General features: G+C 41.1%; 2 protein-coding genes across 2 annotated transcripts in view; both read left to right on the top strand.

Moving 5' to 3' along the window:
• The window catches only part of LOC117493562 (protein eva-1 homolog C), a 71,987-nt gene extending 58,488 nt beyond the window's left edge, over positions 1–13,499 (top strand). Inside the window, exons 6-8 of the mRNA XM_034144190.1 lie at positions 7,186–7,320; positions 9,857–10,084; positions 11,151–13,499. Of these exons, the coding sequence (XP_034000081.1) occupies positions 7,186–7,320; positions 9,857–10,084; positions 11,151–11,530 (743 nt within the window). The 3' untranslated portion in view covers positions 11,531–13,499. The remainder of the gene's footprint in view (positions 1–7,185; positions 7,321–9,856; positions 10,085–11,150) is intronic.
• A 141-nt stretch (positions 13,500–13,640) lies between these two features.
• Positions 13,641–19,993, top strand: efhc1 (EF-hand domain (C-terminal) containing 1). The gene is made up of 10 exons (XM_034143668.1): positions 13,641–13,752; positions 16,366–16,590; positions 16,686–16,973; positions 17,104–17,253; positions 17,752–17,944; positions 18,341–18,567; positions 18,652–18,792; positions 18,878–19,091; positions 19,293–19,445; positions 19,537–19,993. Exons 1-10 carry the CDS (start codon positions 13,714–13,716, stop codon positions 19,563–19,565), a joined length of 1,659 nt encoding a protein of 552 aa, XP_033999559.1. The 5' UTR covers positions 13,641–13,713; the 3' UTR covers positions 19,566–19,993.
• The last annotated feature ends 58 nt before the right edge of the window (positions 19,994–20,051 follow it).

Consider the following 20,051-nt stretch of genomic DNA (forward strand, 5'->3'; position numbering starts at 1 on the left):
TAACTGTCTCACATTCACAAAGACAACTGTACCCACTGTATGCAAACCTTAAACAGAGACCTGCTGCTATATTGACAGGGATGAACTAGGCTTTAAACTAATCCTAGTTTATCTGTCACCAAAACTCCATTCATTCCTCAGCTCCCTGCAGACTTCATGTGTTGATTTTATTAACTGCTGCACACGACCAGTTGTTGCCGTGTGCTAAAGATAGCAGCATTGTTTAGATCAGCCGTGACAAATGTTGGAACATGCTTGTTGAATGTTGCTGACTTTATTTCCGTCACGATTGTGTCTAGACCGGTCCCGTCACTATCTGTGCTTTCTCTGTTCCATGTCAGTGACAACAAATGACAATCTCTTTTGTTTGACAACCTCAGCAGCTCTCCGACCCAATCGAAACCCAGCATCCCATTACCTCACGACTGTGATATGAAGGAGTGAGTTTAGGCAGGCAGTGCGGTTTGATGATTCAGCGTCGGTCACATCCTTGTTGACCCAGTGGAACATCAGATAATGATGAGGCAGTGCTGACTGCGACAGTGAGCCTGCCTCTCCCACGTCCAAACGATAAAGATGTGGAAATACAAACAGCTGAGCGATCTGAGGGCGGCTTTCAATAAGCTGCGGAGGTCATCTCTAGCGATGGACAGTTAACTTTAAATATTTACACTACAGTAAGGACTACTTCAGATACAGTGTATAGATGTGGGTCTTTCTTATATTAACTAAAACATATCATTTTCCTTATTTTCAACTAATAACACCTATGTCTTTTTTTTTTATTGAATGATTAGTGAGATAACTATTTCATGTCCCCCAGATGTCTCGTCGAAAAGTTAGGAGAAAAATGGGGAAAAAATACAAATGTGCTGCTGATAATGCACCAGAATCATTTTATATAAGTTGACAAAATGGTTAAACTTCAACGAGTTATTATTATTTCAGATCAATTCTGATGCAATTTGTCTTATATGAGCCAAAATATAAACCAAATTTAGTTGTGTGGAAATCCTGCTAAAGTTATTTTTAATAAATGAACCTGCAGTTATTGATTTTTGCAAGTATTCAGTTTGCTAACAGCAAAACCATAGAAAAACAGTCCAACACGTTCAGTGTCATTATAGAGAAACAGTTTGCTACTTTTTTAGGTTTGATTGAATAATCTACGAGAGAATGGATGTGTCTTTCTGTGATTACCATGCTAAGAACCTCCTTTTTATGCATATTTCAAAGTGGGCCTGAGGTTGTAGCTGAGTTCTGAAGATATCAGTGGGTTTCTCGTCTGTGTGGGGTCTGGGGGGGGGGGGGGAGCTCCACAATTGAGTCCCACACTGTCAGCGGAGCTTCTATTCCTATCTCTGTGTCTATGTTAATGACACCACCTGTGTGCGGTGTGTGAGGAGTGTTTAAATAGCCAAAACAGCTGCGATCCTGGAGTCTAACTGATGGTTGTGGTGAAGTGAGAGTGATTACGTTCAGAGCCTTTGCTGAGGTGTGTGTGTGTGTGTGTGTGTGTGTGTGTGTGTGTGTGTGTGTGTGTGTGTGTGTGTGTGTGTGTGTGTGTGTGTGTGTGTGTGTGTGTGTGTGTGTGTGTGTGTGTGTGTGTGTGTGTGTGTGTGTGTGTGTGTGTGTGTGTGTGTGTGTGTGTGTGTGTGTGTGTGTGTGTGTGTGTGTGTGTGTGTGTGTGTGTGTGTGTGTGTGTGTGTGTGTGAGCGTGAGCATTAATTTGCATTTGTGAGTGTCTCACAGCAGAGGGATGTGTGTTATCCATTAAAGTAAATGGGGAACATTTTTTTGAATGTAGGGCAGGGGGCTCAGAGAGGCAGGGTGGGGGGTTGAACTGTTCCCCTCTCTCCATCCTGGAATGTACTCCCAACCTCCACTACTCGAACTCTGGATGCTTTTAGACCGTGTCACCATCCAGCTATGTCCTGCCGTATTATATTAAGGAATATGTGATGGAGCACAAGCCTCTTTAGCAGACAGATCTTGTCACAAGAAGCTCCTGCCAACTAAGGGTTTTTCTGGCCTTCACCATCCTCGCTGACTGGATAACTTGAGACCGCTGATTTGATTAAGATGCCTGCATCCGAGCCATACTGAACTTTCCCTGAATCTCCAGGATTTGAGGCTTGGTTCTCATACCTTTTGGAAGAGTTTCCTTTGCCGGGCCTGCTTCTTATTCAATCAGTTACCAATAAATACTGGCCTGAACTTCCTAGTGTATCCAGTTTTCCACCATGGGCATTAAATGAGCTCCAGAAGTGCTTTGGGGGGGGACTCAACGTTTTACTATAGGATGGAAGTTTGCCTACTGGAAACATTTTCAACTCACTTTTATAGTTTGTCTATATACTCTCAGATCTATTTTTACTTATTTTTATTATTTTAACCTCTTCATTTTTCCCTTAAAGTGTGACTAAATATACTAGTCAAGCATGGCAAAATGTCATCGATATGTTCTACATCTATTCCAACAGTTTTTTGAGGTGCTTCACTGCTCATACTGACTGAAGTAAGCAAGTTAAAGCCTTGGTGTTTTTATGGCTGCACAATTACATGAAAAATATATTCTCTAAATATCTTGTGTAAATCAATTCAAGGTGGGGGATTTCATTGGAAGGAGTGTATTAATCATGTGCTACTCTCTGTCATGCAAACACACATTTATTTGGATATGTAGAACCCATTCATTTTCACAGTGTGAGGTCGGGGAAGTGCATTCATTTGTGGAAAGATAAACATGACGGTATTGCCTCAGCTTTGCTTAGGTCAGGTTTAACCCACTCCACACACTCAAATACTCTGCCATCTTCATCTAAATAGTAAACACCTTTATCTATATATATACATATCTTGCATGTAAGAGTTACAAATGTGCACAATATTCACACATTTTGAGTGTTATCAGCTGCTGTCAGCTGGATGCTGTTAGAGTGTTACGCTGGGGGTTGGAAAAAAAGGAGAAGGGAGTGAAAGGAGGAGGAATGCAATCTCAACACCTTCAGCTTGTGCCCTATTCACCTTACATGTTGTTCTGCAGGAATGCCATTAGCTCAGTGAAAAATGGTTGTGTGTGTGGATGGATGTGCTCGTGAATGTGAGTGTACAGATGTCTGTGTGGTGTCTGAGTTGGAAGCAGGAGTAAGAGCTGAAACTAATTTTGGTGTGTGTGTGTCTGTGTGTGTGTCTGTGTGTATCATGTGAATGTTGGATCTCCTACAACACTTTAATGCTGTAAATTAAGTAGGCTGTGTGCTGATTGAAACCAGACGCTTTTACTCAGACTTCTTACACACATGCCAGCACATCGTTTCAAGGCACCTTTCTGTTTTTCCAAAGTGCTATAAATCCATTTAAGGTGAAATTAACCAAGGTTTTTTGTAAGTTGGCATCTTAGCGCTTGAGTTATCCACTACATAAATGGTAATGTCTAAATTGGAACTAAACTCTGTATCTTTATGTAGCTGTATATGAATCTCATGTCATTTCAGACGTTGCTCTCACACTATCCCTGTTTTTGACTGCAGTTTTATGAATGTATACTACTTCTCAACCTAACTTAGGTCAAGCTGCACTTTATTCTTGCCTCACCCTGGATAGAATATACAGTCATTTAGATGAGTGTCACACCACATTACGTTTATAAGCTTAGAGTGCATCACAGAAAAGTCATAGTGTAGGTTAAGCTGTCTTTATTTGGGCCAAAATCTCAGAGAGCCAAAGCAGACGGAGCATTAAAGAATTCCCCAAAACATTGGCCCAGGTTTGTTCTCATCTCAGATTTAGCATGGTTTAATATTTCATTATAACCCCTCTGGCTTAAAGGGCTTTGTCCCAACAGAGTTCTGCATCGGTCAGCACATGGCCCACGAACAGATACATACGGACATGCACACACACACACACACACACTTTGGCCTGCAGAGCCAGTGAAAACAAGGCCGGGCTCTGCCAGTGTAAACACGGTCCATTGTTATGGGCACTGTTTCCCGCCTCGTATCCTCGCTCCCCGTGGCGGGAGAGGTACAGCGCTGGCACTCGTCCCATCTACCGCAGTTATATTAAGACTCATTTGCCATACATTTATGTGACCATGTCATTATAATGCAGGCTCTAGAGTGTGATTTATGTCCTCCGTTTCTCTCCCTTGCACTCGTCTTTCTTTCTTTTATTGGTTCAGTTTTTACTGCTTGGCTCCTTTAAGTGTGGTTTGCGGCCGTTTGCTTCGAGACGTTTCAGCTTTTTGACAATTATTTTTAGACAAGCAGCCGTCAATTTGCTATGATGTACCAGCTTCTGCCAACAAAGTTAGGCCGTAGAGAAAAACATGGGAAACGGCTGTTCTAACGGATAGAAATCCTAATAATAAACAAGGGTGTGGGTGTGTGTGTCGATGCACATGTGTGCTCAATTTATGCACAAATATCAGGTGGGGCTTTGAGTGTGCATGCGTGGGTGTATCTCAATTATGTCCCTTCATTTTGTAAAAATGTGAGTGTGTGTCATGGCGTCTCTCAGCTGTGACCCTGGGCCACATGTGCAGCCGATTAGGGCCAATCAGAAGGCTGTAATCAGGGCGTGGCTTGAGGATGGTGGCAGCGTGGCAGTGGGGGAGTTTTAAGACCCGTGATTAGTGTGTCAGACTGATGAGGAAGGACAGGCCAAATCCCATTTCTTCATTTCCATGCGTATTTCACCTCCACATATGGGGGACTTTGTTTATTTAGTTTGTGCCAACCACGCTGGGATAAAGCAGGGTTTCAAATTCTTGGTTTTTAATCTATTTAGGCAACAGATTGGTGCGGTGCGCCACATGAGATGATGCAATTACAGAAAGGTATTTAAATGTAACAGTATACGTTTCTACAGCTGGCAACTCACCTAGCACCATATGAGTTCTCCTGATGCAGTACGGTGAACCCAGGCCAAGCAGGTTCAAAACATAGACCAGAAATATGTAACTACTTCTATTTGTCTGGCATCAACCTCCTGCCCTCTGCTCATGGCAACATGAAAACCAAAAGTTGGAACCACATTTAGCCGAGGCCTTTGAAGTCTGTGAGTTTCAGTAAACCGGTTTTGTTGATTGGCTCTCAGATGTTCTGCAGTAAGATAAGATCAAAAATGTCCTCCTCACATGTGTGCAGTTTCTGTGCAGTTGTCACAATGTAATATACTATGGCAAAATGAATTAGAGAGTACTAGGGTGGGAATGTTTGAACAATAACTGTTCCCATTGGCTGTACATATAAAGTCAGTCAATGTTTTAAGGAAGACATTACTCAATGTTGAACCTTGTTAAGCAACTGGAGCATGCAGAGTCACAGAAGCTGCACTTTATAGACTCAGTTGACGTTTTTACGTGTGTGTGATTGAAAAGCTCCAATCTGTCGAATGTCACTTTAAAATTAAACATGTTCTACTTATGGGTTACAACATCTATAATACTTATGTTCACTGAAACAAGCTTAAGTCGAAGAAGACAGGTATAAATGACAAGAACACGTTAACAAGCTTTTCTTTAAATCATAGCAGTTAATGCACAAACCACAAATGCTGCAAATGTATCTCCTTGGTATCAATCATCAAGTCAATCATCAATATATCCTGTCATTCCCGACTGTCAATTATTTCAAAAGGCAATGCATGTTATGTCATAAAATAATTGGTACCATAAATGTCAGTAGTTAAAAGTTCCTGCTCAGTCTTTTCATCATTGCGTACAATTGGAAAAACCTTGAAATGTTTCCAGGGCATTCGGAGTATCCAGGGGAGGGGAGCTTTGTGAGGTCTGCTGCGCTCCGTCCTGCACTGTGATTGACTCTTGGATAACTGCCAAAATCAGTCTCTGGAAAACTGATCAGAGTGTTTATTCATCGGCCTTTAAACAAATGGTTCACTTTTACCATAAATCACATGTCACAGTTTCACTATTAGTGCTCCCGTCAGCACAACCAGGCAGCTGATTGTTCGGCACTGCCTATTTGTTTGTCCGGCGCAGTGAAAATGCAAGAACGGCACAGGATGGACAGACAGCTGGAGAGAGAGTCCTCTGTTGGGCTGTAACTCAGCGCTGATCTGACTGGGCAGACACACACAGTGACCGGAGCGTGGCCCAGCGGCCAAAACCACATGTGAGCGGGCAGGAATGTAAGGCCCACTGCATTGTGGGTTTGTGTCTGTGGGGAAGGATTGCAGACTCCCTGACTCACAGGACACTGTGAGGTTGGGGGGTGTGAAGGGGTGAGGATGGAGAAGGAGGGGGAGGGCAGCAGAACTTTCGGGAATCAGAGTGCAAGTTCAGGAGGAGTGTGAATCATCATCATGCTGTCTCGTTTACAGCTCCTTACTCTACGATCACAACATCCTCTGAGATTTCCCTCTTAAACGTTTTCAGGATCTCCTGTGAAATATAGATTATGAAGCTTTATGTACACAAGAGAGGAGAATATCCCATGTGACAAAAATGATGTTATTGTAGGTATTGTCTTGTATAAATATATAAGATTAAAGTTAACCCTTTTAACTCGGCAATACAAATGGTCCACCGATGCCTCGTTGCAGTATCTTTAAATGCTTTATACCCTAAAAGGTTATGTAAGTAAATAAACCATAATTATTGTTAAAAGTATTGAAATTGTGATATGAATTATAAATATATTGTCAAAAATCAGACATGTTTTACCAAACAGCAACAAAACAACAACATTGAGTTAGATGTAGAACTATACCCAACATGTTTCATTCATTCAATAAGCTGTTTGAACGGTGTACATTTTGAAGTGTTTGAGATATGGTAATTTTGTTCGGCAGAGTGCGAAAGCATTTGTGGTTTAATGACGGTACACTCAGCATATATGGTATGGTTAAATGATAAGATGACAAATGATGTAATCTACTGGTTTCCGCGAGTGTAAAATGTCATGATGCATAATGCTAAATTAAGATAATCATACAAACGTTTTCAAAGGTGGTCAAAAACTAATAAGAGTAGCAATACCAAGGAGTTCATGCTATAAGAAAATCCCATATCAATATTGATCAGGCTTTATGCAGAACAAGAAATGGAAATTGCTATACATCTCTGTACATACCGCAATCTAATAATCCTCTGTGTCTTTCTTTGTTTCCCTCATCCCCAAATCCCCTTCTTTGCTCCACCTTTCCTTCTCTTTGAAGTGCCAAAGACGTTGCTCCAGGAGCAGGGACCCAGACCCCCGGTGTTCTCCCCTCCATCCAGCGCCCATGACCCCAACATAGTGGGAGACAGCCCTCCAGAGGGGAGCTCAGTCAGAAGCCCCGACGCTGTTCCAGGTAAGCAAAACGACATGAGCTTTTTCACTCTCTCTCCCCCCCAGTGACCGACACTCTCTCCCAGCCCCCCATGGCCCAGCCCCCCATGGAGAGCAGTTAACGCCAAACAGTCCCGAGGCCTCCCAGGCACCAGCAGAAACAGTCATTCAGGTTTTAAGTCGGAGCATATATGTATGTATATTTAAAGTCACACGGGTTCAACTGTTACCATATGTATCCAAGCAGAGCCATCGGTTTGGACCATTTATGATCATTGGTCTTAAAAATATACGGCTTTTCAAGAGCCAATGATGTGACCACAGTCTAAATCAGTCTGCCATACTGGCCTGCTCCCTGAGAGAGACGAAAGACGAAGAACAAATGAAAGAACGAAAAAAAGAAGACGCCAGCAAGGAAGGAAACTTAAACAAAGCTTTATTCATGAGGCATGATGGCCTGCGTCCAGCACACTAATTACTCTGCTCAGCTACCGGCACTGTACTGATTAGGAGGATAGACGGATGAATGAGGAGCTAAGAGAGGTAGGAGATGTGTGCTGGCAGCTCCTGACGCATGAATGGCTTCACTTCCTCGCACCGGGCTTCAAACACTCACCTGAAGCTCGTCTAGAAAAACCTGTTTTCATCTCCAATAGGGGATGAAACTATGAACGCGGAACAAGAAACATTTGACTGTAAATAAAGGTATCAGGATCTTCACGTTTATTCACCTCATTTCTCTCATAAGTGTAAAATAAACAGAATCAATCTTTTTACTTGACCGTTATGTTACCATAATCCTGGACCAATTGTATAGCATACTGTAATGCTTAAATAAATAGTTCCACATTTTGGGAATGGGGTAAGATGAGAACAGTCATAAATGCAACTTCTTAAAATAATACTTTAAAAATTCGAACACCACTGATCAGGGTCATTTTGTACAAATGGACTCACCCGTTAAAAAGGTTTAAGAAGTTTAAGTTGTAAACCACGACTTTTTATTGTCTCCATCTTTGGTCCTCACTGCTCGTTGCCGTGGTGTTTCTCCACTGCGATTCCCAGAGATCATTGGGCCATTATAGAGAAAGTCTCCGTTTTTTTGTCTCTTAAACCGTGATGACGCCTAAATCTGGTCATAACTACCCAGTTCCCTCATGTCTTTTATTCATTATTAAGCCTTACCCTCTGTTGCTGATGCTAAAAACATCAAATACTATTTATTTCTCTCTATTACAACAGCAGTCAAAGACATTTTGAGTACTGGAGAAAACATGAAGAGTAATTTGTTGAAATATGTCGTTTTTTTGCGGTTGTTTTAATGTCCGGTTAGTGCACCTCACATAAATGAAACACTATTTCCGTTTATGTTGTTCATATTATTTAACAATTTCGATTTTAGGAAAGAAATAAACGGATTATATGTTATAAAATGTAAAAAATATTCAATCAAAAGAGCAACCACTTCATTTACATAATTATGTTTAGTTTTATTTCTAGCCCTGTAAATGTTTTTCTTAAGGATACGTCTGCCTATGTTTATGTGTGTTAGAGATTGCTGCATGTTGTTGGTTGAATGTTAGCTCATGCACCACAGCAGGGGGTCCAGGTGGAAGCATTTACCTCCTCCGTAAGCAACTCCAGTCCAAACTGCATTTATCCGATAGAAAGAGCCTGACTCACCTTAAGAGAGACTGTAATTAGAGGTCATTGGTGTGTGTGACAGTCCACCAAAGTATGCTCACCTGCAAAAATCCTGCATGTAAATAAGACTAAACACAGATTTAAGGCTCTGATATTGAAGTGAATGCTTCTGTTTATTTTGGCTGTCGTAGCTTAAGGGTTGTGTTTTTCAGTCAGGGGTTGCTTATCCAAGAAGCTAAAGTTTCAGTAGTAACATATTCCAAGTAAACACTTCTTCACGTTAACAAGATGCGACTACACTCAGAAAAAAGTATTCAAATCCTTCCTCTTGCATACACATCGAAGCCAGCATGTAAACACAGAAAGAAGTCCTACTGTGATGAAGGAGAGAGAGAGAGAGAGAGCAGGAAACAGTTGTTCTCTTCTATAAATAGATTGTTTTCTGAGATTTTTGGGAAACTTTTGAGACGTTGCCAAAGTGCAAACTTTTCCCATGTGGGTCTCTGTTCTCTTTAATGACATGAGTCAGTATGAGTTTGACAGAAGCGGATGTTGTGTGTGTTATATTCTGGATCCCACAACTCTCCGAGAACATGTGTGCGCCTTCGTGCGTGATGCATCTTTTATCAGAAGCTTGTGGCCTAGATCAAAAACCACTGAGAGACTGGTGATGACTCAGCAGTCTGAACGCTATAGTCACAACACACACTGACTTTACTGTAAATTAGCTCATCTGACTGTACATGCAGTCGTGAACTAAAACACATCCTTGTGTGTCATTGCGTGTGGGCAGACACAGATTGAAGTTCTATTTTGAAAAAAAACATGACTGTCTCAATAAAGAATTCAAATGATAAACGAATTAAAATGTAGTCTGCTTTGTGTTGTTAAACTGAACTTTTCTGCTTTTTCAGAAAGGAAGAAGGTCAGGGAGACCAACCCCGACGAGGAGAAGCTTTCAGAAGCCGGAGTAGTAGTAGGAGGAGGAGGAGGAGGTGGAGGAAAAGGAGGAGGTGGAGGAGGTGGAGAAGAAAGAGAAAGTCCACCGCCCCCCCGAGTAATGAATCCCATCATGAACTCCACGTCTAGCTCCAACATGGCCCTCATCAGCAACGCACTGGCAGCCTACACTTTCATATCAGGTAGGGCAACTTTATATAATCATGTGTGACATCACATCACAAATTAGACACCTTAATCTGATCTCTGACCTCTATCAGGAAAATATTACATTTAACCACAGAGATTATTATTAGTGGAGAAAATCTGAATCAGAATCCCTTTATTCGTCCCACAATGGGGAAATGAACATTGTTACAGCAAAGTATAGATACATTTAAAAAAAAAAAATAGAACACTATTTTATATGAGGCATGCACATAGTATTTAAAATAAAAATGATAACAATTTACAGAAGTACACATTCAGGTAGTAAGTCGTCTTGAAAAAGAGCTGGATAATAATGTCAAGGGGCGTTTCAGCTCGAGATTACTCCATGGGCAGGACAACATTTGTCATTTGTCATTTGAGTGCATGGCTTCATGTGAGGTACATGTGTGTGGTACGCTATCTTTTGGGTAAAAAAAACCCTGTTTTCTTTTTCCTGGAACTGAAATTTGGGGGCCAGAGGAATGCAGATGTTAGGCCGAGATAAAAGCTACACACACACACACACACACACACACTGTCAGTCACCTGCTACAGCCAGCTGCTTAAACATATGCTGCAATCATATGGGGGTTTGGATACTTCCTGTTTTATTGCCTCAAATAAACAGTTTATACTTAGTGAAAGGCACAAGTTATACAGTCAAATAAACATACACTGAAATGTTTAGTGGAGGCAGAACCTGTGTAGGGTGGGCTCAAAAGGGGTTCTTATATTTCTAAGCTGCCATTACGTTTTTAGACCGGCATTTTAGAATTCCTTTTACTGAGGAATATAAGACCAATACAAATCATTTATGACCATCAAATGTGACCTTTCAAAAAAAGATAAAAAGTTAATTGAAACTCTGTTTAAACATGATAGTAATATTTGCAATTGTATGCCTTTTTTATTTGTATTTCTCAATTGTCTGAGGTTTTTAAGAGCTGTAATCCTCAGTTTAAACAGAAAGAAATGAGCTTGGAGCAGTACTGTAAAGGCATGTGTTCTGTATGAAATCAACTAAACCTTTTTTGTCGTCTGTCTTTCTTCCCCCTCAAGACCACCCAGAGAGGGCAGCGCTCTTCTTCGTCTGCGGCGTGTGTTTGGGCCTCTTCCTCACACTCTTCGCCCTGGTGGTGCAGATCTCCTGTCGCACCGACTGCCAGCCTCGGCAGCGGCCTCCTGCCAAGAAACGAGCGCGCCCTGCCGACTCATCCTCCGAATCAAGTGACTCGGACTCAGATTGGGAAACCACCTCAGATCTGTCGGCGCGGCGACACCGGCGGTTTGAACGCACGCTTAACATGAACGTGTTCACGTCGGCCGAGGAGCTGGAGAGGGCGCAGAGGCTGGAGGAGAGGGAGCGCATCATCCGAGAGATCTGGATGAACGGGCAACCTGACATCCCCGGGACACGGAGCCTCAATCGCTATTACTGAGGACTCTTTAGGGGCTTTTTTATGTAAAGCTTACTTGACTTGAACACAATTTAGGATGCACTTGGGTTGGGGCAAGAGACATGGTCCTTAAGAAGCTTTATAAGCAAACTGTGGACTCACTGATGAGAACAGGGGAAGGTATTGGAGATGCAAGGAAAAGTCCTCCCTATTTGCTGGTTTGCATATTCCTCTGGGTATCATAAGCTGTACCCCATTCAGTAAGAGAATAAGCTCCCACTCTGCATGGTAAGCTCACTTCTTTCTGCCGGAAGCGAGGGGTGAAAGGCTACAGCGCGTCGCCCGTGACCTCAGCAGGCCGTTTTGAAGTAGGGATTTATGGGTTAGCTGCCTTAGACACACACAGGCCTGCAGAGAGGGCATAGTGACTGGAGGACCAAGGCCTCAGATGGATCTGTTTTATGCAGGGTCACCTGAAAAAGACTGGGACACTTGGAGCTTTATGCTCAGCACCCTCCAGTATTCAAGGTTGGACTTTACAGAGGGGCGGCATAAAGCAGAAAGAAGTGTACTATGGGACAATGTAAGATAATCTTTCCACAGAAAATAACCACGCTGCCTTTTGAACTTTCTAAAAACCAAAATATATTTTGGAGGGAATTCATCTCATCCATTATGAAATCTATTTTATAATATTTAATAGTTTATTGATGTTGTGTATTTTTGTTCTCAAGTATGGTTTATTATGAGATATTTTTATACTTGGCGAAGGTTTGTCTGGCACCTCAGGGATGCAATCCTAGTGTTTCTGTGTTTGGTTGATGTATTTGCTTCCTAAGAAGGGGATCAGCCCATTTAAACAGCTAATGTCAGCATTTAAAGAAAAAGAAGAGCCTCAAAGAGGTTTAGTGATTTTATCTTATTTTTGATACAGTATGTTTAATTCACAGTGCGGTGCCTTTTCTAGCTATTAGGTCACTGTTGTCATGAGTGCAGCTGGTATATAACCCTATAACTGGTCATATTGGATATTCCAAATTTAGCTTATCATATATGTATTCTCGTTTAATGATTACTGTTGCTTTGCCGAAGTAGAGCATGTGTAAAATATGTCTGTCACACGTTGCACTTGCTGTTCTCCCTGGATGTAAATGTTCATAACCAGAATATGCCAATTTTGTACCAGTAAATACGCTAGAGATCATTTTTCTGGTCGTCACCCAAATTTCAGGTCAACTGTGCCATTACTTCTAAGGTACCAGTGCTAAACCAGATGATTGTGGTAACCGCTGCTCATGGCCATCTGGAGAAGGAACCAGCTCTGAAAAAAGGTTCACAGTGCACGAGCAAATCTGCGTCTCTTAAATCATGTTGCCAGTTCTATAAAATAAGCTATTGTCAATCCAGCTCTGTGTGCACTGCCCTGGATTCCAACATAGAAATAGTTATAGTTTTCTTTAAAAAAAGCTTGGTATTTTTCCTGACTGAAAGTTTAAATGAGAGTATACAGGACATATTAGGGTCATCCACATAAAGACTGCCAATATATATCGTTTTTTATAAAGACAGTTTTTGTGTTTGAATTTGAATGGATAAAATGTGCCGATAGCTGGTAAAGTGAGACCAAATTATGACTCCTGTGTTTGAAATAAACTGTGTTAAAAAAAAACTTGCCCACTGTTTGATTTAATCTTGCACATGTTCATGTTCACAATGCTTGTATTATAGCCCAATCATGCACACTACATGCTCTGTACTATGTTCTTACTGTTCTGATCTCATACTAATGTCATGCTACAGAAATAGAGCGTAAACAGTACAGTAAGGTCATTATATCTCACAAGATATGTGTTTATGATGGATGTGATGGATGACATATTGTTATTGAGTGGAGCGAGAAGTGTTGGTGTGTGTCGCCCCCTGCTGGTGAAGTAAGAACTCTTCAGTTTGAGTGCATGGATGCTTTTATATTTATTTTTGAATGCCTGTCATTAAAAAGATCTTACTATTCTGGACGTTTATTTCATTCCTTTTGTTTCCACTTTGAATATCATTTAGTTTTCATAAATATTTGTTTTCCTTTAACATTTGCTTCAAAATGTTGCTGTCGTTCCGTTTCCATGGATACAACAAAAATAACAACGAGGTGGTTGTCTGTCCGAGTTTTACACGGTAACAAAAGCTAAAACCTTGTGTAGGTTCGAAAAAATACTACGACACCGGCAATGTCGTTGAACATGAATAGCAATTTTCGGGATGTAAGGGTAAGAATATAAAAAGTTACACCTAAACTTGCTAGGTTTTATTTAATGCAAATGTTGCAAACTTCGCTATACGCTTTAAGTCTCTAACCTTTGGGGAAAATGTGTCAAATGTAATCTTAGTGGGGAAGAGAATTTGCTGTCCTCTTTATTTAGCCTAATGCAAAGTGCATTCCTATAGTATACAGCAGAATAATTTCCGCAGTTTTGCTGCCATTTCGGTACTATTCAGAACTAACTAACGATGCTATTAGCTATACAAGTTACAATATCAACTGTTCGGCTACTTTTATATTGTCATTGTCCGTGGGACAGCAGTGTTTTCTCTAGAAACCGAAGTGTGCGTGCGTTAGTGTGCGTGCGTGTTTGTGTCTGTGGCGGACACCGGCTCTTAAGATATGATGGTGTGACATTTTAGCAGCGGTGCTCATAACATGAATATTGGTGACACAAAGTCAGGGCAACGATAAACCTGCACTGAAATGAACTAATATGAACTTCTCCATATTTGCCGTAAAATTATGTTTACGGAAGTAAAGATATCTCTCGGCTGGGATTGGTTGTTCCTCGTCACATGACTAATAGTGCACCACCGGCTTCGTTCCAAAAGTTTAACTATTTTCAACTCCGCAACGACGTCCCTAACATGTTTTGAGCGCGTGTTCATTGAAAACAATGGAAATGACTGCACACAAAAACGCTCATGTGCAAGGCCTATAACTGTTCTTTGAGTGTAGTATCTGTGATTTAAAGGGGACCTATCATGCAAAATGCACTTTGTGATGTCTTTTATACATAAATAGGCTATGTGTCCCCGGTGCGTCGGGGAACTCACGCAGCGTCAGAAAATAAAACCCTCTCTTTTCCTCCGTACCCAAATCTTTTCAAAACAGGGCGGGCGGATACAGATTTGTTTCTGATAGCAATTTTCTGTGGGTCCGCTGCCGATTTGACGTCAGATCGGCAGCGGACCCACAGAAAATTGCTATCAGAAACAATGCCTGACGTGTTTTGGCCGTAATCAATAATGTACCCCCTTTGAAATTCAGCCAAGTACCCCCTGATCAGCGCAAAAACAATTTGTTAAGGAAAAAATGCCAATATAAAGAGGTACAGTACAGCACTGCACCATCAGTGTCTGATTTATTAAAACAACAACCTTGTAACTGAGAAACACTTAAATGCTACATTTCAAATGTTTACAATCCATCACTAAATTCATGGCAAACCAATTTGAACATCATGCAATAACACTAAGACGACATTAGTTGCATTGAACTGATCTTTTTAATAAGTTGTACTTACAATATAGTGAGAAACATGGGCTTGTGCTTCACTGAGGATCTTTGTCATTCTGACAGGGAGGCAAACTGCAGTTATTACACTTCGCATTTTGAAATATGTGTAACTCTGTTAATATAAAAACCACACTGCTCAAACTTCGTTACTTTTCCTAAAATTGGTATATTTATTTATTTAGGGGCGTGGAGAATGAAGAGAAAAAAAGATGAGCATTTTATGAGCATGGGATTTTGACCCCTCATATAAACATATGCATAATGCTGCGCTATACTTTGCAGCCACAAGCCGTTGCCAAGCAACGCTTATTGTTTAGGTGTCCTTTGATAAGCAGGCAGTCATATCATTAGCTAGAACTAGCTAGATCTGATAGATTTGGACATAAACGCGAGTGAAGTATAACCGGACGCGAGAGAGAGATCAGAGATCAGATCAGCTGCTGCTGACGGAGAACACGCAGCTCTGCATGATCACAGCTCCGCCGCGGACCGTTGAGTGGAGCAAAATTAAATACACTAAGAGTTAGACCTAACACACTTAGCTAGTTTATCTACTCTGGAACTAGCTATACTAGTTATAAATATGTGTATTCTTTACTGTCGGGTCACTTATTACAGGTTCAGCGAGCTGCACGAGACTGACGGGCTGTCAGGAGAGGGAGAGGAAAAGAGAGCACCCCGTTTATTTTTCCCATTTTATTATCCAGAATTACTGTAAACCTTTGAATAAAGTAATTCATGTACTATTAGTAGTTTGTTTAAATGCATTACTTATGTTGTTTTTTTCATTAACATAAAATAAATCTCACGTACCCCCTGCAGTACTCCAACGTACCCCCATTTGAGAACCACTGCTGTTGAGCACATGTGTTTAAAAAGCAGGAAATAAAAAAAGGAACTCACCTTGTGATAAACCCGCAAGAGAAAAAGCATTTGAGCTTCATACTGTTTCAGAAATAATCTTTGATGTGGTTTAGAGCAGGATGGCGTTTTATCACAGCAGAATTTAACTTTATCTCCGGTAGAATTCTGATCAGGCATTAGCTCCGCCTCCTCTTTTTTTTTTTCAAGCTAAGGACCCAAAATCCGAGTTTCTCTAACAGGGCTGCAAAAGAGGGGTATGAGCAGTATGAGGCATGGCTACAATGGGTGAACTGTTTGGTATTTTAAGCAAAAGACTTCACAGACATGTTTTGTATAGGTATGGCCCTACAATATATTTTTCCAATATAGCATAATAGGTCCACTTTAAATATGTGTATTCCCATTGCAATTTGCCAGAGCTAATGTATTCCTTCCTCAATGCTCTCTCATGCAGAAGTCAGCCTTCCATCGTTCCCAGACTCTGGTCTACAGGAATGGCTTTGCTCTGCCTCGTCGCCCCACTGTGGGCATTGGACAGGACCCTCTTTTATCAGAGAAGCTGATCCAGCAGCAGATCAGTGAGTTGTCCTCTGAGACACCATACATTACTCATGGCTCCTATCAAGAACAAGGCCTAGTTGAAGACTTCATCCCAGCTTACGTGGCCCTTGACAAGAAGGTACAACCAGGCCCAGAAGACCAGTATTTGAAGATGTTTTGCTGGTCTAATTAATTCATGGTTCCTGTTCCTCACCAAACTCTTTTTTCTTGTAGGTGCTGCGGTTTTATGCATACTTTGAGGAAGATATCCTGTTTTCCCCTAAGGAGCAGCATCGTGTGTGCCCCGTGGTCATTTACTACTACCTTGAGGATGACAGCATGTGCATTTTTGAGCCCAGGGTGGAAAATTCTGGGATACCGCAGGGGGAACGGATTAAACGCCAGCGTCTGCCCAGGAATGAACAAGGGGAGCCTTATCTATGGAAGAACCTCAATATTGGCATGGACCTGGAGGTGTACGGGGTCAAGTACCACATCACACAGTGCGATGCTTTCACTAAGGTACAACTCTAACTTGAATGCTTTTGCAGTGCCTTGTGTATCTTAGTTATCTTTTCTGTGTCTCTTAGATAAACATGGATACATTGTTGTTCATATACTCTCTCATATGTCTCTTTTTTATTATCTATAGGAATTCATGGAAAGTGAAGGCATTGTTCTGAATGACCCTGAGCCAATGCCTGTGGATCCTTATGGCCAAAGTAGAAAAAGTACTCTGCCTTCCCACACAACACCCTCCAGCTTTGACCAGATGCAACAATTTATCGACATGGATCGAAAGGTAAAGTCCCTCTGATCCAAACTCACTAGGAACTCATTTTCAAACATTAAACCAGACAGTTTTTAACAGCGAAGCAGGAGTACAATATAAGATGTTCAAAAATATCGTATACCTTTTTATACCTGCCATGATGTTATACAGTATTTGCTCTTGCAAAAATTGCTCTCCTCTCTCAGTAGACTGCACCTAAAATAATGAAATCGTTTAGATAGGGAGACGCCATTCACACTACCGAGTTAAGCATTATGTATCTGTTGGACAAACTATTTATCCTAGCTTAATCAAAACCATTATATTTCATTAATTGTGAATATGTGTTTCTTTATTTTGAGATTGAGCCTATATTGACAGTTACAAGGATCCAATTGTATAGAACTGACCTTATAAAACATGAAAAATGTGACGTTAACCTTAAGCAGTGTTCTGAACCACTGAAAAGCTTCAAATAAGTGATGTATTCCAACTCTAGTTTCAGTGTTTCAACCTCTTCTCGTTCAGGTGCTGCGTTTCTTTGCCCTGTTGGATGATGCAGACGCTCTGTTCGCGGACACCAGGCCCGTTACCATCCAGTTCTACCTGGGAGACAACACAGTGGAGATCAGAGAGGTCCACGAAGTCAACAGCGGCCGCGATCCATTCCCCATCCTGATGCACCGACAGAAGCTGCCCAAGAAATTTAAAGCTGCGCCTCGTAAGATGCAACAGTCTGAGTCAGCTTCAGCTCTGTATAGAATTACATTAGGTCTCATACAGTGCTTTGGTTAGCTGTCACTTTGTGTCCAGACATGTACAGTACATACAAGTGTCTCTTATGCATGAAGAACACAATCCACATAATGATCCACTACTATTTTACTCAAAATATTAAAATAATAATGACTTTATTTATGTAGCATTTTCTTTTAAACAAATATATGCAGTACAATGTTGTTTTAGGTGTAAAAAGTAATAATTTTACAAACAAAGAAGAACGATATTTAACATATACTGTCTACATTAAAGCAGAACGGGCTCATAAAATAGACAACATAAGAGAGATTTAAAAAAGAATCAACACTCATCAAGTTACTCTTCCTATTACTTCCAGAGAACTTTCCCAGCTGTGTGCTGGAGGTTTCCAAAGCAGAAGTAGAGGAGTACTACACTCCTAAAGACTTCCAGACGGGTCAAACGATGAAGCTGCGGGGCCGTCGCTTCCTGCTGTACGACTGTGATGGCTTCACTAAAGAATATTACCAGAAGAACCACCCTGACATCCAGATGAAACCCTCAGAGGTACCAAACAAGACCACCCTGGTTCAGCTGAGGAAAAAGGTGAGAAACTAAAAATGTTCATCTCTCTTTTCTTTTCTTTTCCTCTTATGTTAGGAATAATTACTTATGGTTCATTCATTACAGGAGGTTCCTCCCTATAATGGTTTTGGATCCCTCGAAGACTCTCTCCAGAATTGTTTGTATTTAATTCCTGAGCCTCCCAAAAAGAACGTGTTGAAGATGTTAGAAAACAACAACAAAGTGTTGTGCTACAGTGCCAGGATGGTGAGTCAACATCTATGAGAACATCAGCACCACACCAGATCATTTCTCTCCTTGCTGAAACCGTCCTTTGTTCCCGACATTCTAGGAATCCCAGAATCCTGACGATGATGGCCGACTCTTCATACTGTCCTACTCCCTGGCTAATGACATGATAAGTATTTATGAAAAGCCCACTCGCAACTCTGGTATCATTGCTGGAAAGTTCCTGAAAGACACACGCATCCCCAAACCGGGCTCTACAGTGGAGAATCCGGAGTTCTACTCACCTGCGGACTTTGCTATTGGAGCCACTCTGCAGGGTAACTTTCCCACTTAAACAGCCTGAATTTATGTATTGTCTTGTTCAAAAGCAGCTTTGTAGAACTCGTGTAACGGTAACACTCGCTGTAACAAAAATGTCAGCCTGAGTCATAATGGTTTAAATGCATTTCCCATTAGGGGATCAATAGAAAATACATCTAAAACTGTTCCAATTGCATCCGTCTCCTCTGTTTTTGTAGTTTTCGGCCGTCGCTTTGTGCTTACCGGTGCTGACCAATATGTGCTGAACTACCTGGAGTCCAACGCCGGCCAGATCCCGCATCAGACTCTGCTTTCTATTCACCAGAAGCTTGGTGTGAGGACAGAAAACAACCAGCCACATGACCAAAATGGTAAAAAATCAAATCATCAATCTAGCAAAACGTCATTTTTTTCCTTTAAGTTTACTTACACAACAATGTTCTGTTTTTCATTCTTTATCAGGTGATGATGTAGCAGAGCCATCTTCATGATGAAAAGGAAGGCTGGATTGCTTCAAAAAGTTGTTCACTCCCAAATAAATCATATCACAAATTAACGCCTTTACTGAAAATACTGAATCTGCTGCAGAATTTTTTTGGTGGGTTCTGACATTTTTTGAAAAATTCATAAAAATTCAACAGCTGTTTGGTGTCAGTATGGTTGACCTTACAATACCCCTCCTATATATCAAGTGGTCACCTAAGACATGGCCTAAAAATCTCATAATGTTAGAGGCCTAGATTGAAGCAAGTACATTTTATTCTATAAAATCTTGTCTTCTCAGCCTCACAAAACCAAACCAGGTCTGGAAGGGTATAAACTGTCTTTGTCATAATGCATGAGTTTGTCTCTTTATCCACCGCGGAAACGCAACCATTTTTCGAAAATAATACAAACTAACACTAGAACATTGAGTATATGTAGTGTAAACAATTAAAATAGAGAAACATATATAGAAAAAGTACTTCCATCAGAAT

Source organism: Trematomus bernacchii, unplaced genomic scaffold, assembly GCF_902827165.1.
Source record: "Trematomus bernacchii unplaced genomic scaffold, fTreBer1.1, whole genome shotgun sequence".
NCBI lineage: Eukaryota > Metazoa > Chordata > Actinopteri > Perciformes > Nototheniidae > Trematomus > Trematomus bernacchii.

Bases quoted from the DNA above. Each gene is read 5' to 3' on its own strand.
- efhc1 (XM_034143668.1), top strand. From the start codon at position 13,714: ATGTCGTTGAACATGAATAGCAATTTTCGGGATGTAAGG. The intron at 13,753-16,365 runs GTAAGAATATAA...TCTCTCATGCAG, and splicing joins GCAATTTTCGGGATGTAAGG to AAGTCAGCCTTCCATCGTTC. The intron at 16,591-16,685 runs GTACAACCAGGC...TTTTTCTTGTAG, and splicing joins ACGTGGCCCTTGACAAGAAG to GTGCTGCGGTTTTATGCATA.